The sequence below is a fragment of the Oryctolagus cuniculus genome, chromosome 9, assembly GCF_051225735.1.
Source record: "Oryctolagus cuniculus isolate XC-2025 breed Fujian yellow rabbit chromosome 9, ASM5122573v1, whole genome shotgun sequence".
NCBI classification, from domain to species: Eukaryota; Metazoa; Chordata; class Mammalia; order Lagomorpha; family Leporidae; genus Oryctolagus; species Oryctolagus cuniculus.
The window spans coordinates 45,553,348-45,574,615 of record NC_142875.1 but is presented as its reverse complement, the minus strand read 5'-3'; the positions used below and the strand labels follow the sequence as shown (position 1 = coordinate 45,574,615).

At 33.1% G+C, this 21,268-nt stretch overlaps 1 protein-coding gene across 10 annotated transcripts in view; it reads right to left on the bottom strand.

Moving 5' to 3' along the window:
- Positions 1–21,268, bottom strand: part of PCDH9 (protocadherin 9) — a 980,195-nt gene that overhangs the window by 949,597 nt on the left and 9,330 nt on the right. The window contains exon 3 of one of the 10 annotated variants that reach the window (XM_089303620.1): positions 1,474–7,212. The exons of the other annotated variants lie outside the window; for them this stretch is intronic. Coding sequence (XP_089159746.1) covers positions 7,114–7,212 — 99 coding nt within the window. The 3' untranslated portion in view covers positions 1,474–7,113. Of the gene's footprint in view, positions 1–1,473; positions 7,213–21,268 lie in introns of those variants that run through there. 10 annotated transcript variants of the gene reach the window in all.

The following is a 21,268-nucleotide window of genomic DNA, read 5'->3' as shown; positions in this document are numbered from 1 at the left end:
ATACCATAATACATATTTCAAGTGAAAAGAAAATTTATTTGTATAATTTATTGTGTTAATGTGTATTGACAAATTACATGCTTTTTCTGAAAAAATGGGCAATCTTTATAAGGTATAATATCATTAGGAAAGAAATCTGTAGAACTATTGGATATCATTCAAATAGATAAATTGAAAGAACTAATAAAAGAAAGTACGGATTTGAAATTACTTCTTTCCTACAGAAAATGATCTTGTTATCCTCAGCATTTTAACATTTAACTAAGCTTCCAGTATGCCACTTGTCTAGTTCTTGTTAGTCTTGGTATTTGACTACTGCAATATGCAAATTAGTCTTATCTATGGACAGAAACTGAAAACATGTTTTGTTTTGTGTGCAGCATCAGAACCTCAGAACAAGCTGACAATATTTTCATTCAACTAGGTTTGTTGACTGGACCTGACTAAAAACCTTTTTAGGGGAAAAAACAACATTGGGCAAACAAACTAAAACTTGCAAATAGAATGGACTAAATATTCCCAGTTAAAAATAAACATAACCCAAAGAACAACAATTGTGAGCACATATTCCACATTTATAATTAGTAAGTTTTCATCTCTGTTCTTTCTATGAATATCCTAACAAAAATGGAACCCTTTTCATGTGAAAGATGCTGGGACTTTTTAAGGGCATCAATGATGTTTGTGTTTGTTTTCAACAAGGATATAATCAATCTGCAATTGGGAATTTTATTTGCTATGCAACTTTAATTCAACTCTCTCTGTTTCTCACTGAAGTCAAAATATAAAATTATTTGCAAACTCAAATATACCCGAGCACAGCCCTGTGGATGTGCATGTGTTGCTCAGTGGTAACAGCCCAGTGGCTGTATCCACACACACTTTAAATTGTGGTCATTCATGATGGCACAGGGTTTTTCCTCAACCCAGAAATTCGAATTTCCTTGACAAAATAAGTGAGTCTACCTTCTAGTGAGCCAACTTAAATCACATGTGTATATTTATATTTACTATATTTGAGTCTTTTTCTGTAGCATGTCAAATATTAATGTATGCCAAATCTTTACTTGTAAATGACTTGTAAACTGAGCATAAAAGAGTCTTAACAAAACTGCGCATATGTTTTCTCCATATTACCTTCATGAAATTACTTCTCTGCAGTCTAGAACATTTTGTTACTAAATAAATGTTTGACATACCAAGATTGAAAATTCGACATCATGAGTAACTGGGGATTTGAGTTGGGAGGAGCCCTTTTGCCGTCCCTTGGCCTACATTCCACACATGTGCATAATTCATCACTTGGGGACACATCTTCCCGGTTAAACAGGGGGTAGTTATTTACCAGACCACATGTTTTAAAACTCATTATTTCACCAATAAAATTAAATTCAGGAAATCCTTATTAAAAGACCAGAGCATAATCTCAAAAAAAATGTGCACAAACAAATTCAACACAAAGTCTCAACACTGTACAAAACAATTTCTGAAACTTTATTGTGAATTTTAAGGTACATTTAGTAAAGGAAGTAATCCTTAATATAATTAAAAATAAATTGGAAAAAATGCACATACTACTTTTTAAAAGCAAGAATAAGTACAGAATTTTGAAGCCACAATATATACAATTATGAGTGCAATAAGCTTCCAAATACATTAGGTATATATCTGTTTAAATAAATAGAATACTTGATTTGACACATGTGAGATTCATATTGGTTACACCAAGAATGTTTACAAAATATAGCCAAAAAATGGAACGTTATACATTTCGATATACAACTTTTAAAATACTTTATATATTCATTGTTTAATTCAAATGATAGCATACAGAAGTCCATTTTAATGAGGACAAGTTTTAAGTGTGTTTTCAACACTCTTCAGCAAATATAGATGCTACTAAATCCCCATTCAATCTAAATCACTATCACAGGGAGGAAAAATTGTACCAATTATTAACAGTAATAATTTTATTAATAAATTATCTACATAACACATTTCAATGTTATTTTGGTTATTTTAAGTTTTCTAAAATATATTACCTAATTCTTTAGCCAAATTGGTCTTGTATAATAAAAACATAATTTGAAATCAAAATAGAAGTGCATTGCTACATTGAACTTCTATACTACTCTGCAATATACTTATTTCAAATAACTTTAATTATCAGTTTTCAATTGGGAAACTTTATACTATAATTCTTCAGTAATAATACCTTATAATGCCTTATTAAGAATCTCAAGAATTTATTTCACAACGAATCAGAATATACTATATTGCAAATGCTACCTATAGACTAATATCATATCAAAGTGTGATATCAAGTGTTTTACATTTGTTATTCATACATAATAGCATAATAGGTGAGATTTTTAGCCACAATAATTTTTAGCATATAGCTACACATGTTAATTATTTGGGGTATTTGTAAAATTGTGGCTAGTTTCCAGAATAAAAGCAAATATAAATTATCAAGTTATTTTTAACTGAAAATATTTTTTTATGATTCTTTAAAAAATAAATCTGCTTATCTTGGTGTGAAGAAAAAAAAAGGACCATTCAATAACCATTCTCTTACATTAATTAAGCATAATGATGAAAAAGATTTATATTTAAATAATGAACAAATATGTTATATGGCTCTGTCTACCAAAATTGCCAGGTGTTATCAGAACATGAGTAAAGAATGACTGAGAGCACATTACTGTACTAGTAATTGTTATTTTTTTACTTCTGGGCACAAAAGCAATATGAGGGGATCTAGTATATGAAATTGAAGTTGTATTTTTGTATCTTTAGAATATGAGTATATTGCCATCTCTAAAGCACATCTAAAAACAAGCAAAGCAGGTTAAATTCTTCTCAACCTCCACAGTACCAATCACCCACTGTTTTATTGGAACAGCACCACATATCAAGCACCCAGTCAATCTCAAGTTGTCTTTTATTGGTTGGAATAAAAAGCACTACACAAGAAGTGTACTGGTATTAGGGAGGCTTGGTGGAGTAGACACACAGATTTATCTACCTTCATTGAGGGCCCAATTCCTTTAAAATGTGAGTTTTGTCTTCTTTATCATGGTACCTTACTTTGCAATCATAGAGAAATGCCTTCAGAGCTATTAACATTTGGTTTATAAGAAGAAATGTATTATGAGTGAGGATGTTCTTTTTATCCATATTTGCATTAGGGTGTGTGTGTGTGAATGTATATGTGCATGCAAATGTACAAGTATGTTGTATGTTTCCAGGGCAATAAAAAACTTGAATAATTTAATTAACATTTTTGACAAAGAGTATCTTCTTGCCCTGTGAAATGAACAAGAGTTAATTAAGCAAGTTTCTAGGTCTTCTCAACACTGTGCTTCAAGACCCTGACAGTAACAAAACACTGGTTTCCTTAACTATAAATTATGTACTCATGTACAATAAATTAAGACATACCAGTCTCTTTACCACCCTCCTGTTATATCAGAAACTAAATAACAAGAACTAAAAATATCCTTTCTGTCTTGATATCTTGAAGTTGAATAAATACAACAAGATTTTATAAGCTGAAACATTGCTGGGCTGGGTAACACATTTATTTGAAATTTGAAGACATTCATTTTATTTTAGCTGCATCTTGAGCTTCAAGATTATGGTTAATAGACAATAGTTTTTCCTTTTAATGCCATCCTGGACATGCAAAGATTTACTTATGATCACCTCATATGTAGCACGATGACAAATTTTTCATTTCTCTTTTATAAATGGGCTTCTTAAATTTGGCATGTTCTGATACTTTTGGCTTACAAATTTCTTTTAAGAGGTAATGAAAAAAAGACCGAATTAAAAACAAAACAAAACAAAACAAAAAAACTCTGGATTATTAGAATGTCACTGTCTAGGTGAACTGAGTCTATAAAAGTGGTAACCAAAGAAATCACCTAAATGTTATTGTGGTTTATTTTTGTTAATCTCTACAATATTCAAATATATTTTGTGGTTAAAAAAAAACACACAAAATGTGGGGCCAATTGTGTTACAGTGGGGTAAACTGCAGCCTGCAGTGCCTGTCTCCCACATGGGCGCCATATCAAGTCCCTGCTGCTACACTTTTGATCCAGCTCCTTGCTAATGCACCTAGGAAAGCAGTAGAGATGGTTCAGGTCACTGGGCCCCTGCACCCATGTGGGAGACCCCAAAGAAGCTCCTGACTTTGGCCTGACACAGCCCTGGCCATTGTGGCTATTTGAGGAGTGGACCAGCAGATGGAAGATGTCTGTCTCTCTCTCCTCCCCTAACTCTACCTTTCAAATAAATAAATAAATAAATAAATCTTAAAAAACTGAATGCATGCAATTAAGGAAAATAAACTCCATCTTCTAGTGAGTAGACATCAAAAAGTCACATTGTCAAAAACCTAAAGATTAGCACTGCCATCAGAAAATTCTGAAAAAAAAAATTCTGTGAAGAGCTTACCAAACTAAAGTCCAGGACAACTAATTTTATTAAAGAATCACAATGGGGAAAAACCTGCAATAAAAGTTTAAAAATTCTCAGATAACTTGAAAATAATAAACAGCCTAAGCAGAAAATATTTTCATGGTTCTAAACATGGTTAGATAGACTTTGTAATAGGGAAAAACAGCTGGAACTAGGAAAGCCTTCAATATATTGAAGCAGACTTATTTTTTGTAAAATTTTAGTAAGTTATATAAAATATTTTCAGAGATATATCACAAAATGCATGTGATTACACACTAGATTTGTTGTATATATTCATTTTTGCACTAAACTAATTTTCTTTCGGTGGTCATGGACAAAGCATAATGCTTCTGTAAATATTTCTTAAGAAAGAAAAGTGTCAGGCTGGTGCCATGGCTCACTAGGCTAATCCTCTGCCTTGCGGCGCCGGCACACTGGGTTCTAGTCCCGGTCAGGGTGCCGGATTCTATCCCTGTTGCCCCTCTTCCAGGCCAGCTTTCTGCTGTGGCCAGGGAGTGCAGTGGAGGATGGCCCAAGTACTTGGGCCCTGCACCCCATGGGAGACCAGGAGAAGCACCTGGCTCCTGCCTTTGGATCAGCTTGGTGCACCGGCCGCAGCGCGCTGGCCGCGGCGGCCATTGGAGGGTGAACCAATGGCAAAGGAAGACCTTTCTCTCTGTCTCTCTCTATCACTGTCCACTCTGCCTGTCAAAAAAAAAAAAAAAAAAAAAAAAGGGAAAAGTGGTTGTAATTAAAAAACCATGTACTCCATTCAGAATTGTGTAACTCACTTGAACTAATTCTTAATATGTAAAAAATGAATTATATCTTTTCTTAAAAATTAATACTGGCTTTAGTTACACAGTGGTTTTCCACTGATTTTTGTGAATTCACTTGAAATTCTGAAAGTGCAAACGCAGAGAGCTGCTGCCCATATAACCTTGTGCACTGCATCATTGCAGAAAGAACATTACAGAATTTTCTCTCCACTTTTGTAATGTTGTCCAATTTCATTAATCCTCTCATGTCATTCCTCAACTGCCTAGAATTGATGTCTATTCATCTATAATTGTGGAGGTAGAAAACTAAGTACATACTGGAAAGCTTGCTCTCCTCAGGGCAAAAATTTTCAGCGTTAAGTCTATTAAATCTGACTCCTGTAATGTCCATTTGGATTGAGTCTACCAACGTCACAATCATAACCAATAGGCATAATGTCACTACAAATTATCACCAGCATCTAATGTCAAAGCAAAATTAATTTAGTTTTCACAAAGCCTTATACATTTAATCCCTAGATAAAAGGGGACCCAAACTCATTTTAAGAAATTTAGGAGTTAAATCATCGTATCATGTTAGGTCACAGTATTCACAACTGCATGGCAGAGATTTCCAAATCCCAACTGGGAAGCCTATCAGAAAACTACTGTGAAACGGAAACTGGCACTCATTCATTAAAATCTGCTAAAGTGAGATTAAAGTGTTTGATTTTATGTTTGGTCTAATTAAACAGGAGTTCCATCAAAAAGAGTGTCATTAAAAAAAAAAAACACTTCTATAAACATGACAAAGATACAGACAAAACTCCTCCTCATGTCCTCACTACAAATTGATTTCTAGCTTTGCGAATATCACTGATTTCAAAATAAACCTGCTTGTATGTCTTTAAACTCATTAATGTGAGATACTGAAATTATGTCTTTCCAATACCTTACTTTAATAATTTAAACAAAGGATACCCTATCATTCTAGTTCATTGAAAAATTAACAGGTAAATTAAACTTTCTCACATCAATGGTTGATTTAAACATATGCCTTTATCAAATTCTTGTTGTCTAACAGAAAAATCTATGTTCAGTCAACATGTTCAATGCTGCTCTTTAATTAGAATAATTGAAATCTTTTTGCCTAGTAAAGCTTATTAGTTATCAAGAAAGGGCAGCTGCACCAAAATAACTCTCAAATCAAGAGAAAAAACTGAGATCTCATAATCAAATACAAACAATACTTGCAGGTGTTTGGAATCATTAGTCTGCTTGTCTGATATCACAGAACTCTTTGAACAGGCAGATCTCTGTGCTCTAGGAATGCTATAGAATTTATGTTCCAAATCAGAACATTCACAAAACTGATTCCATGTTCCATATGCACTACATACAATGGGCAGAAAGGTTAACATGTTATTCCAAGACTCAATTTCCTCTGCCTTAATGAATAGGGAAAACTGTGCATTCATGAATCTCAGCTTCTCATTTTCAGATTCATATTCACCTCAAATTAAAACTAACATTCTCACCTAGAAATTTTATCAGAATGCACCCATTTTTCATAATCCACAACACCCTTAACACTACAACTGAAATGGTGTTTTCCAGTTCTCACTTTTAGGGGAGGAGGGATCTTATAAGTTCAACACGTGAGAAATATTTATCATATATTGACAAAGTTTTAAGCAAAGATGTGTTAACTACTCAGTAATCAAGTTATTGAATTGATTAATGTAACTGAATACTTTTTGTGGTTATGAGTGACAACACTGGAGAACTCAGTTGTAGAGATAGGATAACATTCTATAAACAATATTGAAGTAAGTTGTTATATATACGTTTCTAAGTAAACATGAAGATGCATCCTCCCAGTGCATTATAGATAGGCTGGGGGGAAGCGCATGCTGATCTTAGCTGGCAAGTTTGTGCAGAGGTGGATGGTGATTGAAGCTTCTGAAACATTCAGGAACAGGGGCTAGAATAAATATTGGGAGGGAAAAAAAGGAAAGCATCATTCTAGTCTAGTAGAGAAGTGAGATCTTTCCTTAACTGCTTATATTCCTCTCTCTTCTGGATCTCTTTCCTGATATGCAACATAGTTAAAATAAGAATTATCATGAAACCCTGTTCTATTTCAAAATGAGAAAATTGGTCTAAATTCATTGCTAAAATCCACTATTTGTGAAAAAATCTAGAATTTTTTGCCTACAAGATACAAATGCTCCAGTAAAAAAAGATAAAAATGCTAATGATGTTTCTTGCTGTGCACTGTCTGAATGTTCACAGAAAATTGTCATGACTGCATGGTTCCTTCGGTATAGTTGTATTCTGATGCCATGGATATACACTTTGTATACTAAACTTTAAAAAAGTCATGCTAGACTTAAGCTGTCCTTTACTTTTCTCATACTAAGAATTATTTTTGCACAATTGGCAAATGCTTATTCACCACAATTTTATTTTTTTAAACAAATCTTCAATGATTGAAGGCAGCAGTATTTTAAAGCTGCTATAGCACTTAGCAGAATTGTGATGTGAAGCAAACCTTTTAACTTCTCATCACTGGTACCAGAGGGACAATCCGAGCACTACTTTCCTCACCAACTATTTAATGAGTAAATTCATGTAAATTACTGAGAAGAATTTCAAGTAAATAGTAAGCTCTCAGTAAATATTATATGTTAAAATCATGGTCATATATTTAGTTATAAAGGAAATAACTTATCACGCTAAATAATAGTTTCAATTTCAATGTATTACTGTGTACTGTAATTAACAAATTTATTATTCTTTTTGGGATAATGACTATCTCAAGTCATTTTTGTCCAAATGTCTACTGAATTTAATTCCACGGGCAAAATATTGGAAGAACAAACTATACACGTATATTGTATGAGAATCCAACTCTAAATGATATTCCAATGATACCTTCTCACTTTACTTATATATAATACAGGAATGATGTAATTAAACATAGCTGTGATTTGCCACATTGTCTCCAGAATGGCTCGCTTCCACAATTCCCCATGAACATTCCAGACTTTAAATCTTGGCCTTTCCAGAGACTGCTGACATTTCAGTCAGTCAATTGTTGCCCCAAATAGCCAATGTGTGTTGTGTGCAAAAATCCTAGGGTATTTGACACAAATCCATTTTTTTGTTTTATATTACTTGTATATTCTTGATAATTTGCTGTCACAGGCAACATTAAAGAAACGCAAGATTTTAACTCTATATTCATGGAGTGAATGTTTAGAAAGTATATTATATCCAAGGAGCCACTTGACTCTTCTCCAAGAATATATTTGTAATTCAGTGTCAATAATATTTGTCATTTTGTATGTGTATGAGAGAAATTTCCATACTAAGTAGGTAATTTTGACAAAAAAATAGACACAAGTATTTGATTAAGAAACAATTAGGTTGACATAGTTACTGATAAAAGCATTTGCCACTACAAAGAAGACTTTCATATTTGCTTTACCACTAAAAATAAATTAAATCCCGTCACCAGAAATGATAAAAAAATTGCCTGAAAAAATTTTAAGTATATTTGTTGCTGGTCATATTGAAATATAACAAAAAAAATTCATGGAGGAGCTATCACTATTGAAGACTTTACCAGAGCATATATTTTTGATGTGCATGGTTGGAGGAATATGCATAGAAAGAGGCAAATGGACAGAAGTACAAAATCTGTATTTGGGCCGGCGCCGCGTCTCAACAGGCTAATCCTCCGCCTAGCGGCGCTGGCACACCGGGTTCTAGTCCCGGTCAGGGCGCCGGATTCTGTCCCGGTTGCCCCTCTTCCAGGCCAGCTCTCTGCTGTGGCCCGGGAAGGCAGTGGAGGAGGGCCCAAGTGCTTGGGCTCTGCACCGCATGGGAGACCAGGAGAAGCACCTGGCTCCTGCCTTCGGATCAGCGTGGTGCGCCGGCCGCAGCGCGCTTGCCACGGTGGCCATTGGAGGGTGAACCAACGGCAAAAGGAAGACCTTTCTCTCTGTCTCTCTCTCTCACTGTCCACTCTGTCGAAAAAAAAAAAAAAATCTGTATTTGTAGCCAACACCAAGTTCACTACCTCTGTGTGCAACGCTGACATAGCCACATCTCTGATTTTAAGTTGAAGCTGGTCATTAGAGATGAGAAAACACTCATGTGATTTCTAACTTAACATTCTTGAAATGGCACTTTAAAGGAAACTTTAGAGGATTTGAGTTTTGGAAACTTTTCCTACCTCTCTACATTGCCTCCCTGTTAGGGGAACATTCACATCTTCCCATGGAAAACAGTGGAGTTTACCATTTTGCACTGGAAGTCAGCACAATGTCTTATGAGAACAGAACCACATAAATCCCCAGTACTTGAGTCCTGCAATTGGGCTATTGCTCAAGAGGCCACATTCCACTACCAGATATTTGATATCTCCTCTGGATACTTGGAGGACAAAAACATACAAAGAATAATTCCTTCTGAACACATGATTTTTCTCACACCTGTTTTTAACACCTTTTCAAATGGGAAGTTTTAAACAATGTGATGAAGGACTATTTGTTGCTGCACTTTTGGGATATAAGTGTAGGAACAGGCTGCTTGATATTATTATAATGTGTCATGGGGCCAGCACTGCGGCATAGTGGGTAAAGCCGCTGCCTGCAGTGCCAACATTCCATATGAGTGCTGGTTCGAGACCCAGCTGCTTCACTTTTGATCTGTCTTCTGTGGCCTGGGAAAGCAGAAGAGGATCCAAGTGCTTGGGCCCTTGCACCAACATAGGAGACCCGGAAGAAGCTGATGGTTTCATATCTGCCCAGCTCCAGTGATTGCAGCCTTTTGGGGAATGACCAGGGGATGGAAGACCTCTCTCTATGAAACTCTGCCTTTCAAATAAATTTTTCAAAATGTGTCATATAGGAAAAATGTGGCATTTCTGAAATTATACATGATTCATCTATGGCAGCTGCTTAAACTTTAAAAGTAACTCCTGAACACATCCATCTATAAGGTACAAAAGTCTCTTTTCCATATCACTACCAAAAACACCAAAAGGATTCAGTTCTCCTAGAGTTTTCAAATGACAAAAGAGCACAATGAAGTAGCAAAAAAGCAAGCAAATTGAGAAATGCTGAAGTCACCGAAATATGACAGGAGGACGTATTCCTGGGCTGTTGTCCAGGTTCTAGAGCCACCCTGTAGTACTGTTTCTGCAGCATTTGAAAGAGAACATGGGGGGCTTTCCAATGGAAAATCACTGTTTTAATTTATGTCCATGTAACCAAATGTGAAATGCTGTTTCATGTTTATATGATATAATTTGGGAGCTATTTCAACTAATTTGCAGTTCAGTCCTACTAATCTCAAGCTTGATTTTCCTTCATCAATAGACCTGTAATTCTGATTATTCATAGTATTTCTTCAATTTAACTCTATTTTGTCTTTAAGTGAACAGGATACCTATAAAATTAATGATCATTATTTGATTTAATTAGTCTGAGTTTTCCTATACTTGATATCATGAAATTGCTACTGTTTGATATTTACAGTTTACACATTGTGCCAAAACTATGTACAATTCTCCATGAAAATTGAATTTCTACATTCATTTTAATGCTTTAAGATAGAAAAAACTTCAAATAAGAATAATATTACTTATAAAAATACGGCAGCTACAAACTTATATTAACAGTCATCCAATCAGCTATAAACACCAATGATCTGCATTAGATGTTATATGTTTTATAATTTGATTTAAGAGGAAATAGTTAATTTTCTAGTTCAAAAGAAGAAAATTAATCAAGCAGAGACCTCAAAGTAGATAAATGGAATTCTGTTACCAACACTAATGCAAGAGAGTGATAACATTGATCACAGAAACAATGGGAATATTGCAATGAGTTCATTGTCAGGAGAGACTGAACCATGTGATTTATTTTGTAACTGTTTATCTTGAGCCAATGTTAACATTGATTTGCACTGTTTGAACATATATCAACTGAAGATAGAAAGAAGTAGGCCAGATGGATGCTGGGTGGCAAAAAGAAGCCTGCCAAGAAGTGGTATCCCTAAGTAATTAACCAAAGTTGTAGTTCAATTTTCAATAATAGAAATGAAATAATGCCTGAGCCAAGTTACCTAATTTTCAGATGAGAAGACTGAATTCTCAAATGCTGAGTGAAATTTTAGGAAAATATAAATGGTTTTGAGTAGGCAATATAATAGCCCCAAACGAGATAATAATGTATATCAAGCTTTGGAAATAGGAAAAAGCAAATATTTATCTTAACACTTCTGCTTTATTTTCTTTTGTAGTGCAATGCAGAGTCACTTAAAAAATAAGGAATTAAAAAACTATGTAAAACACCAACTTAACTGTCACTGTGTGAAATGGTGAGAGTGTCACATTTCTAATCTTACGCAGACAGGGTAAGATGCATGTGGTGTCTGTATCAAACTTTAAAAAGAATTTTCCCATCATGAATTAAATGTATCTATCCTACTAAGCTTAATCTATCCTGTTGCTAGATCTATATCAGTTTACCAAACTGACCACATTTCCATATATTGAAAAGTGAAATATATATATATATATATATATATATATAAAGATTGGGCATATCAGTACATTAATCAAAGAATTACCTTCAATTTAATCAATATACTTAATTAACAACTGCTATTACACATTTTATTCTTGAGGTGTACATAGTTTAGGTTTCAATTTGGTAGTTAATGTAATTAATTACTTGGTGATAGTTGCCTAAGCATGCACAGAACAGTTGGAAAGTTCCTTGTAGAGTTAAGCACCAGCTGATGTGTATCACAGAAGTCTAACTTCAATTAAAATAGTAATTTTCCGGCAGCAAAGATTTATTTTTTAAGATGTTTGCATAAGAATTGCAGGTGGGCATTACGTACTTGCATTGTTTTTTAAAAAACAGATTTTTGCTTAAATATGATATTAAAATGTGGGAATTACTTGCATATGCAAACATTCATCCATATGTAAATTGTTTTAGAAATGATTCAGTTAAAAATAACATCATTTATCTTGCCTAAAATGTAAGCCCAATTATGACATTTTCTTCTTTTATGAAGCAAAACCAAATTTTCAGGATATATTTCTCAATTTATGAAAAAAATCTATATCATACAGGTCTGTTTTCAATGTTTATATAATTGCATTGATTCCTTACAATATTGTAATAAATATTCATAAGTGAATGGACTTGCCAAAATCATAACCGTCTAGAAACTCAAGCCAGTTACAAACTTTTTTTCAGTTAGAGTTTAACATCCATGTTCCATTCTGCATTAAATGTACATCTCTTGAAACAGTGAAGCTGAAACCTTCTTAGAATATTACAACTCAAAGCAGCCCTTTCAAAATGGAGTCCTCACAAGTAAAGCTGTTTTTCGAGAACCATTGTCTGTTTTAATTTGGTTTATTCCTCAATATTATCAATATTTTAAAAGTAATTTTAGTGTAGGAATATGGTATTATAATACAGCTAACAAAAGGTAAAGTTTTACTTCTAACCATATTTTGTTAATACCTTTGCCTGTAGGAGGAGTGTGATCTTAAGGATGAAAAACTACATTTCTCTCTAAATTAACCAAAGGATAAATTTAAAACTGGCATCCTTATAATTAGAGTAATAGATCTTGGAATTTTATTACTCTATTGAAAGATAAAGTCCCCAACAGCAGTGAGAGAGAAAGAGAGAGAGAGACAGACAGAGAGAGTAACTGCAGGGGAAGAGGCTTTTTAAAAAAATACTTCAGGGAAATGATGGCATCAATTTAAAACTGAGAGCACAGTCATATTTTTTAAGAATGACAATATTCTAAGAAAGAGAAAGTACTATGATTAAAATCTGCTAGGATATTTTAAAGCAAAGAAGACAATATCATGATTTTTTAAAGACCTATTGTGTAACACTATTCCTAGAGTACAGCAGTTACTCATTAAATGTATATCTAGTAATAGAAGAAACAAAAAAAATTAAAGAGTAATTTTGCTAATATCAGTGTACTATATGACATTGTTGGCAGCAGAAAATTCAAGATAATATATGAAGTCATCTTAAAAGAATAAAAATTAAAAATAGGATATAATTTCAGAATGTATTTTGTCTACTAAGTAAAATATGATATGGGTAATTATAAGCTTTATATCCAAATAAGGTATGAGCTCAGCTAACAGAAACCATCCTTCTTTTGCCAAATAAGAAAACCAAGTCAGCTCATTCTAGGGGCAGATTGGGAGAGGTATACTGTGACAAATATAATTTTCTTCATGTTGTGCATATTTGGTCATAATTAAAAGAGTAGTTGATGAACACTTTCCTGGATAGTCACCTCTCCATTGTAAAAATCATCAGAAGATATTATTGATGTGGATGGCATAAAATGGTGGCCATCTTAGTTTATAAAGGTTATAAGGATATATAGCTCTATAAGGTATACATGTATGTGTACTTGAATCCATGATTGCAAAATATTTCAAATAAAATAATGAATCTAAACTATGAAAGTCTGTTTTTTTAATAATTTAAAATGTGTTTTATGATTATCTCCATGATTGCTCCTAGAGTTAAGCAGAATTTCTTGAATATCTACTATATGCCATGCTAATATATACCTTACAACAAATCCATGAGGTCTGGTATCCAAGATGATATCCATAGTATCTATCTGACACCTTCTTAGTATTCCAACTCTGTAAAATTGTAGAACAAGCAGAATCCAAAAGGAAATCACATCACTTTGCTATGTTTTATGTTTGATTATATACTTTTTTCACAAGCACAAAGAATAAGTGCTCTTGTTGTACGTTTGATGTGTTTTTGCTTTAAAGTCCTTTCTTCTTACTGAGGCATTGTCTTTTATAAAACTAGAATGAAACCAAAAGGCTAACCCAAAAACAAATGAATTGCACTGAGAAGGTCAAAACGAAGTTGAAAATGTACTTCTACCATCAAAATTACAGTGACATCAACTGAAAATTGAACATATCTATCTACTTATTTAATTGATAAAAGGAAATTAATAACAAAGCCTCACTAAAATCTGCTCCAAATCAGCAACTTTATCTTGATTTTAGCTACTCCAATAAAACGAAATGATTTTGCGCCTTGGATAGTAATAAAGAGTTTTCAGGTACTATCATATTGTATTGTATTTTTATTGGTTGGGTTTGTATTTCATGTCACTTACATGCTCATAAATTATACACTTGTATATTCAGACATTTAAAAGTTATTTATAAGGACATATATATTATTCAAACACAAGAAAAATGTTAAAAAACAGTTATTATCCTTCTGGCATAAATTTAATGAATCCTACAATCAGCACTCATATACTCTAAAGCATTTTACCTACTTTATGCCAAGGATGCTTTCATTTCAACAGGGAAACTTTCTGGTTTATGGAATAATTGGAAGGAAGAACCAGCGAGTTTCAAATGACTCCAGCTGTGTTAAGTATTGACCATGAAACAGACTATCTTATATATTATGACACTCCTCGGATAGGTGGAGCTCCTACGGGTAATAGGACAGGGAAGACAATTAATAACAAATACCAAAAGGAACAGGATAATTTTAGAACATGATCTGCAAAGCATTTAGGTGAAATACTCAAAATAAAAGATGAAACAATCATATAAATGTGAAAGGAAAGAGACTAAGATCAAATAAAACATGCTATCTGCTATATACTGATACTGTAGCAAATAATTTCAGAATTCCTAAATAACCAAAAAAAAGTGGTTAAAATCAAGAGCAAATTAACAAGCACCAATTTACTTTATGAAAAAGATACAATAAAAATTCTGATTTTTAAAAGTCACTAAATTAGTTGGTCAGTTGCAAATTGATATCCTTGAACAAAAAGAATGGAAAAACAGGCAATTTTGAACACCAGCTCACATGTACATATATGTGTTTGCATAATCTCAGGTCAACCTTATGAATCAGGTATGATTACATCCATTTTAAAGACAAGGAGAACAAAGACTAGTACATTGAAATGACGTGCCCCATCTCACATGGTTTTTATGTGGTACTTCATTAAGGCATTTTTCTTCAAATGCAAAACTATTTCTCAGTCTTCATTTTTCTTCAGTGAAAAAAATAGGCCAAATAATCTATTGTTCATTCAAGTGATGAAAGTGTGAAACTACTCTGAGTTCTATTAGACACTAAATTTATCAAAAATTAATATAGTAGCTAGATATTGCATGAATCCTATTCAATTACTATTTTGTTTCTTTTTGTAGAATTTATATTTGATTCTAGGGTACTGTCTTAGTGCCTCAAAAGTCTATTAAAAGTCTATTTAATGTGGTGTTTTTCCTAAAACATGTGTCACTATCAAGTATATAATAAAGTAAATATACTGTTCATTATGTTTAGAGGTAACTACTCAATAATCTAAGTATCCAGAGTTTAAATAAAATTTGGCATGAGGGAGTTTGGAAGAGAAGGAATCTGATCCTGTTTATATAGCTCACTGTACACTTACTCAACATATCCTAATATAAAAAAAAAATCATGGTTTCATTGGCAGACAAGAAAATTTAAACCACATATATCACTAAGTGATAGAGGAGCATTTAAGAAGAATGATAATGTCTTCTTTCACAGTTATCTTAGAGATTAAATCAACAGAACTAGTATACAAATATAAAGTACATTTACAGTATCAACCTCTCATGTTATACTCTCTACTTGGTTCAGTTTTAGAAATGCAAAAGACAGACACAATCTCTCCTTTGAAGGACTTTCTTACATTCTTCTTGATTATTATGCTTTAAGTAAGCATATACTAGTATTTGGTTTAATTGATTTGCCATTTGAGATGGATAGATCATCAGAACCATCATGTTTTTGAATAATCCTGAATATTTGCTTGGGGTTGCAGTGTATCAGCTGGGGAAGGAGGCACAGCCCTGCCAATAACAGATGGTCCTGCAGGAATAGTTTAAACCCTGAGGAGTGTTGCTCCTAGTATCATCCAAAAGTCAATAACCCTTAGCTAAAGCAGAATTTAATTGTCTAAAATTGAGACTTCGGATGTCAAAATGCTTTTGCTTAATTATTACCATGTTTAAAAATCAATCAATGAATTCAACATATTTTGCTGCCACAGCTTGGCAGAAGATCTTGCTGTCAAGAACAAGAATGAAAATGAGTTCATGACACACTGAAATATCCTAAAGATTCTGCCTACTTTATTATGCTATAGTTAATTTTGATACTTATTTCAGTTTTGAGGCAAAAATCGTGACAATTATATATAAATTCTTTCAATTTTATGTATGTGTATATATATTATATATATATATATATATATAAATTGTCATCCCTGTTGGAAATATGGGTTGAGAATGCATTGAAATACCATATTTAGCTAAAAGCTAATACTATTCCTTAATTTTGAAAAAATGCATCAAAAAAAATGTTTTAAAACTAGCAAAGGAAAAACACCCTATCTGAAACTGTAATTCAGAATATAGCGATCGAGAAAGGATACACTCTGGGTTTTACTTAACGGTATGTAGATGTCTTAATCAAATATATATTATATGTTTGGGATTACATATATTGTATATAGTTGGGAGGGTGGGAGACATGTCAAAATAAGTTGATATTACATTAAAAGCTATCAAGAAGCTAAAAACTAGATGCATGCTAAACAACTGAAATGAATATTCTCGGCCTACTAAGAAAAGGAGCAGAGTTGCCAGTCCAGGTGTGTTCACAGCTGACAGAGAGGAAAGGCTATTGTGATTCTAGACTTCCAATGTGAAAATCGGTTCAATGACATGAAGATATGACACAGGAGGGCATCCACTCACAACTCAGAACTCACTTCATTTTGTCTCCATTTGTCACTTGCACCTTCTTCAAAAAGTTTCCTGCAGAATCCTATGTAGCTGTGTATTTGAAAGCCCTCAGCATGCAGCTGCTGTCACACAGAGCCACAGATTGGTGGTATCCTTCGAATCCAAAAAAGCTCCAGTGTTTTTTCCCAAGAAAAGATCTACTAAAGAACTACTGTCAGCAGAAGACATTTTCTTCTTATAAAAGATACAGCTTCGTTTCATAAATCCCTGTTTCCATTTTTCTCTTTATTGAGATTTGTTTAATGCAAAAAAATCTCATTCTCCAAATTGTGGTTGCTATTGTCTTGCACAAAAACTGTTTTATTTTCAAAATCAATCATCTAGAATGATTCTCAATCAGCCACCATGCCTACTGTGGGCTACACACGGGTTATATACTTTTTTCTGGTAGACAAAAATATAGGATTTGTAAACTCATTTCAAAATATGCATGGCTATTTCCATCAATTTATAGCTAACTGGGCCAGTCAAAAACATTAAGCATTAAAGAATTGCAAGGCATTTCACTGAACCCAGGCATGAAAGTAAAAAATATTGAGACTCATGTATGTCTAGAATGAAATGCTATGCTACAAATCCACAACATTTAAAAATGAAGCAAGGCTGAGTGTGAAAAATATGACTTGAAAAATGATTCAACAGCAATTCCTAAGAAGATGAAAGTACTCAGTTGGTATCTAGCACTCTTCGTTATGGTAATGCTATATAGTCTTACAGATACCTAGGGCTTTCATCTGATTTACGTTCAGAGCAGAGTTCACACGTACTGAATTTCTTCTCAAGAGAGGTGAAGGACGGAACATGGGCATTAGTGGTATCTCAGATAAGTACAAGCAGACCTGCATCGTCTAATTATCATGAATAATTAGGCTTATCAAAGAGCAAATCTTCCCATTCTCCTCTATTTGATATTTGTATTCTTTTAGACACAGCTAATGTTTCTGCATTTGGAAAACTAGGCAAGACTAATTCCCTAGGCTATAAATCACTCTAATGTGGAGGGAAATGTGTTAGCTAGTTGTATTACAAAGCCTTTACTTCATATTTAATAGGCACCTGCGATACCAGCATTATACAAAGCTCTCTACTTTGCAAATCTTTAAAACCCCACTTAATTTTCAGCACTGATTTCCTGCAATCTAAGAGCTTATGAAGGGTTCACTGTGTTCATACAGATCTATGCAAAATGTGCCAGAGCTTCCCTGTCTGTGATGGCATTCATTTGGAGGTGAATCCCAAATTTCTATCACTGGCATGCTTATTTCCGAGTAAAATAAATATTCTCAGAATGAAAGCTGAAGATTAGGAGGACAAAAAAGAAGGCAAAGTAACTAGCACTGGGAGAGATATATGCAAATATCAGCTCAATGACAATTCTTCATACCATTTACAATGGAAGCTTAAAGACCCAAATACTCTGCAATCCATTAGTTCCTCAATATCCTGAAAGGGATTAGAGTGTTTCTTAATCAACTGCTAACAGACTGAAAGAGGCCTGGAGACTGGATATTAACAAAGCAGTGTAATACTAGAATATAGAGACAAATTGTGTAAGAACGCTAAAATGAAAGATATTTACAAACACAATAAAACTGACTATATTTCCGTTCTGACCTGCAGCCCATATAATTAAAAATCTTTATCCCAAATAAGTGGTAAAGCTATTAAAAGATAATTTCAAAAACAGAAAATTTCATATATTTTCTCAACAAATTCTGGAATAAGCACAAAATATCTGGAATGAAATGATAAAATATGTCTCAAAGATCTTAACAGTGTTTATATCTTCACGATTTACCTGTACAGGTGTGATATGTGCATATGGCACTATAATCAATCACACTGTTAAAGATCAATGGAACATATTTCCACATGCCATTTAAATAATAGATAAATATGTAAAAGTAGTTCCTTAGTGGATGAGTTCCAGTTCTAAATTCCTTAAAGTTCTATGTTGTAGCTTTGAAAATTCTAAGGATTCTGTGACTATTTTTGCTTACAGGCGACAAAATGCCTATAGGACAAAATATCAGTGAAAGAGATTAAATGTGGGTTGTTTTATCATCATTCTTTACTCTTAAGGAAAGACATTTGTTTAACTTATTTAGGAATTTCAAATTTTAATGAATCTTGGCTTAGGGAGGAGAGAGTATAAATCAAAAGCAAAATGTCAGTTACAGCAATATATCTTTCTTGTTCTATGTTTCTGATGACAGACAGCCCAATACGATTTCATCAAACAAAGGCAAAAAGCATGTGTTCCTTTCCAAATGAAATGTTTGACAGACTTAACAGTTTTCTGAAATAACAACCAATGGAATCAAATATCAGAGTATAATCCTTATATACATGAGAGATGATATTTCTACATTTGTATTTATTGCTGTGCTATGATGCAGATTTGGAGTTGCTGACATTAAAAAGCCATAAGACATTGGCAATAATCCTTATTGGAAAATCTGATCTCTATGCCTTTATGAAACTTTAGAAGTAAGCTTCTTTCTTACTATTTTCCAAATTCTCACTAACACACACCCTTTCATCAATCAGATTATGTTTTAGGTCCTAAATTGTAATAAATCATGGAAAACATAAAACATTGAGTATCAAGAAAGCCAAATTTTAAAAACTGCCATTAAATAATTTATTTTCTGATTTGCTAATATTAACATGAGATTAATTTATAATATGTTAATAAAGAATTCTCCTCAAGAGAATACCAGAATATTCAGAGAAACACTACTCAAGATTTTAAGAGAAGGTGATAAACAATCCACTACATTCACAGTTTCATTTTTAACTATACACAAGCTAATCATTCACCTTAAGCAAAGTCAAACTGAGAATTAAAAAAAAAAAAAAAAGCAATACAGAGATTTCACTTGGCTCCAGAACTTCTGTAAACACCCAGACTAGCACAGCTGAGCCAGCACAGTCACCATAGCTTTCAGCATTTGGTGAATTTCTGAATTCCCCCAGCCAAAGAAAAAAGTTAGAAATTATCTAAATAATAGTAGAAGCAGAATTTACAAGACCATATGATTCTAAAGTGTCATTTTCACACATCAGTGCTTCAAAATTTGAATAATGTATTCAGATGCTATAGCTAATAATTTGAGTATAATTTATAGATATCTTAGCTCTATCAGTATGTCAACTGAACCCAAGATTCACTGTAAACCAATTTGATTAAAAATCTGATTTCAGTTTTGAGGTTTTATACTAAATCTACATCTCTCTTTTACTATTTCACATATTGAATTTAATATCTTTGCTACTATGAATAGGTAAATGATAGTGGAAATTATTTAAGTAATAAAAATACACCTATACCATAAGAACTCAACATGTTATTACAAGTACAAATTTTGCAAGGTAATTTTAATAATGCTAATTACTGTTCTGTCACACCATGAGGTTGTGTTGTGTCATCTCAGTCTAAAAGGGACATGAATGTACATTATTTCTAGAAGTAAAACTGCAACAAATTTAGAAAACAAGATGATAAAATATTCTAACTACAGAAATTTTTCTCTTGTTAAAAATATTCAGGAATTAGCAGACATATCTGTTTATGCAGTGTCAACTTTTCATTTCTATTCTCCTTGAGATGATAAACAATCAGTGTCAAACTGTGTCTTGAATTATGCAATTTAGGAGAATAAAGGTGAAAAACAAATTAAATATTTGCTTCACAAACTGAAGAGGAAGGAAAACCAGTTTGAATGGATGTCCCATCCTAATTTCAGACACAGGAATCAATATCCAAGGGGTCTTGGGTTGACAACTGACTTTAAACCACATGGAATTTAGCCAAAGAAAAGGAGTGGAAACAAAAATCACAGCAATATTTTTAAATAATTTGCTTTTCAGAGAGCATCTTTTCAACATTTGCCACCCATGTTCAACTATCTGTCTACTCTAAAAACGTAGTAGTTGAAAATATTTTAAAGTTTTTGCTAGCCTCCCATTAGTTAACATTTGCTTCCTTTACTTTTAATTGCATTTTTCTTTCTGAAATTTCTAAATATCAGTGTTCTGTCCTGTACATTTTACATGACATTATAGCACTTCAGTGGTTGCACAGGAATACTCAGACATAAAAATAATCATGACAAACATA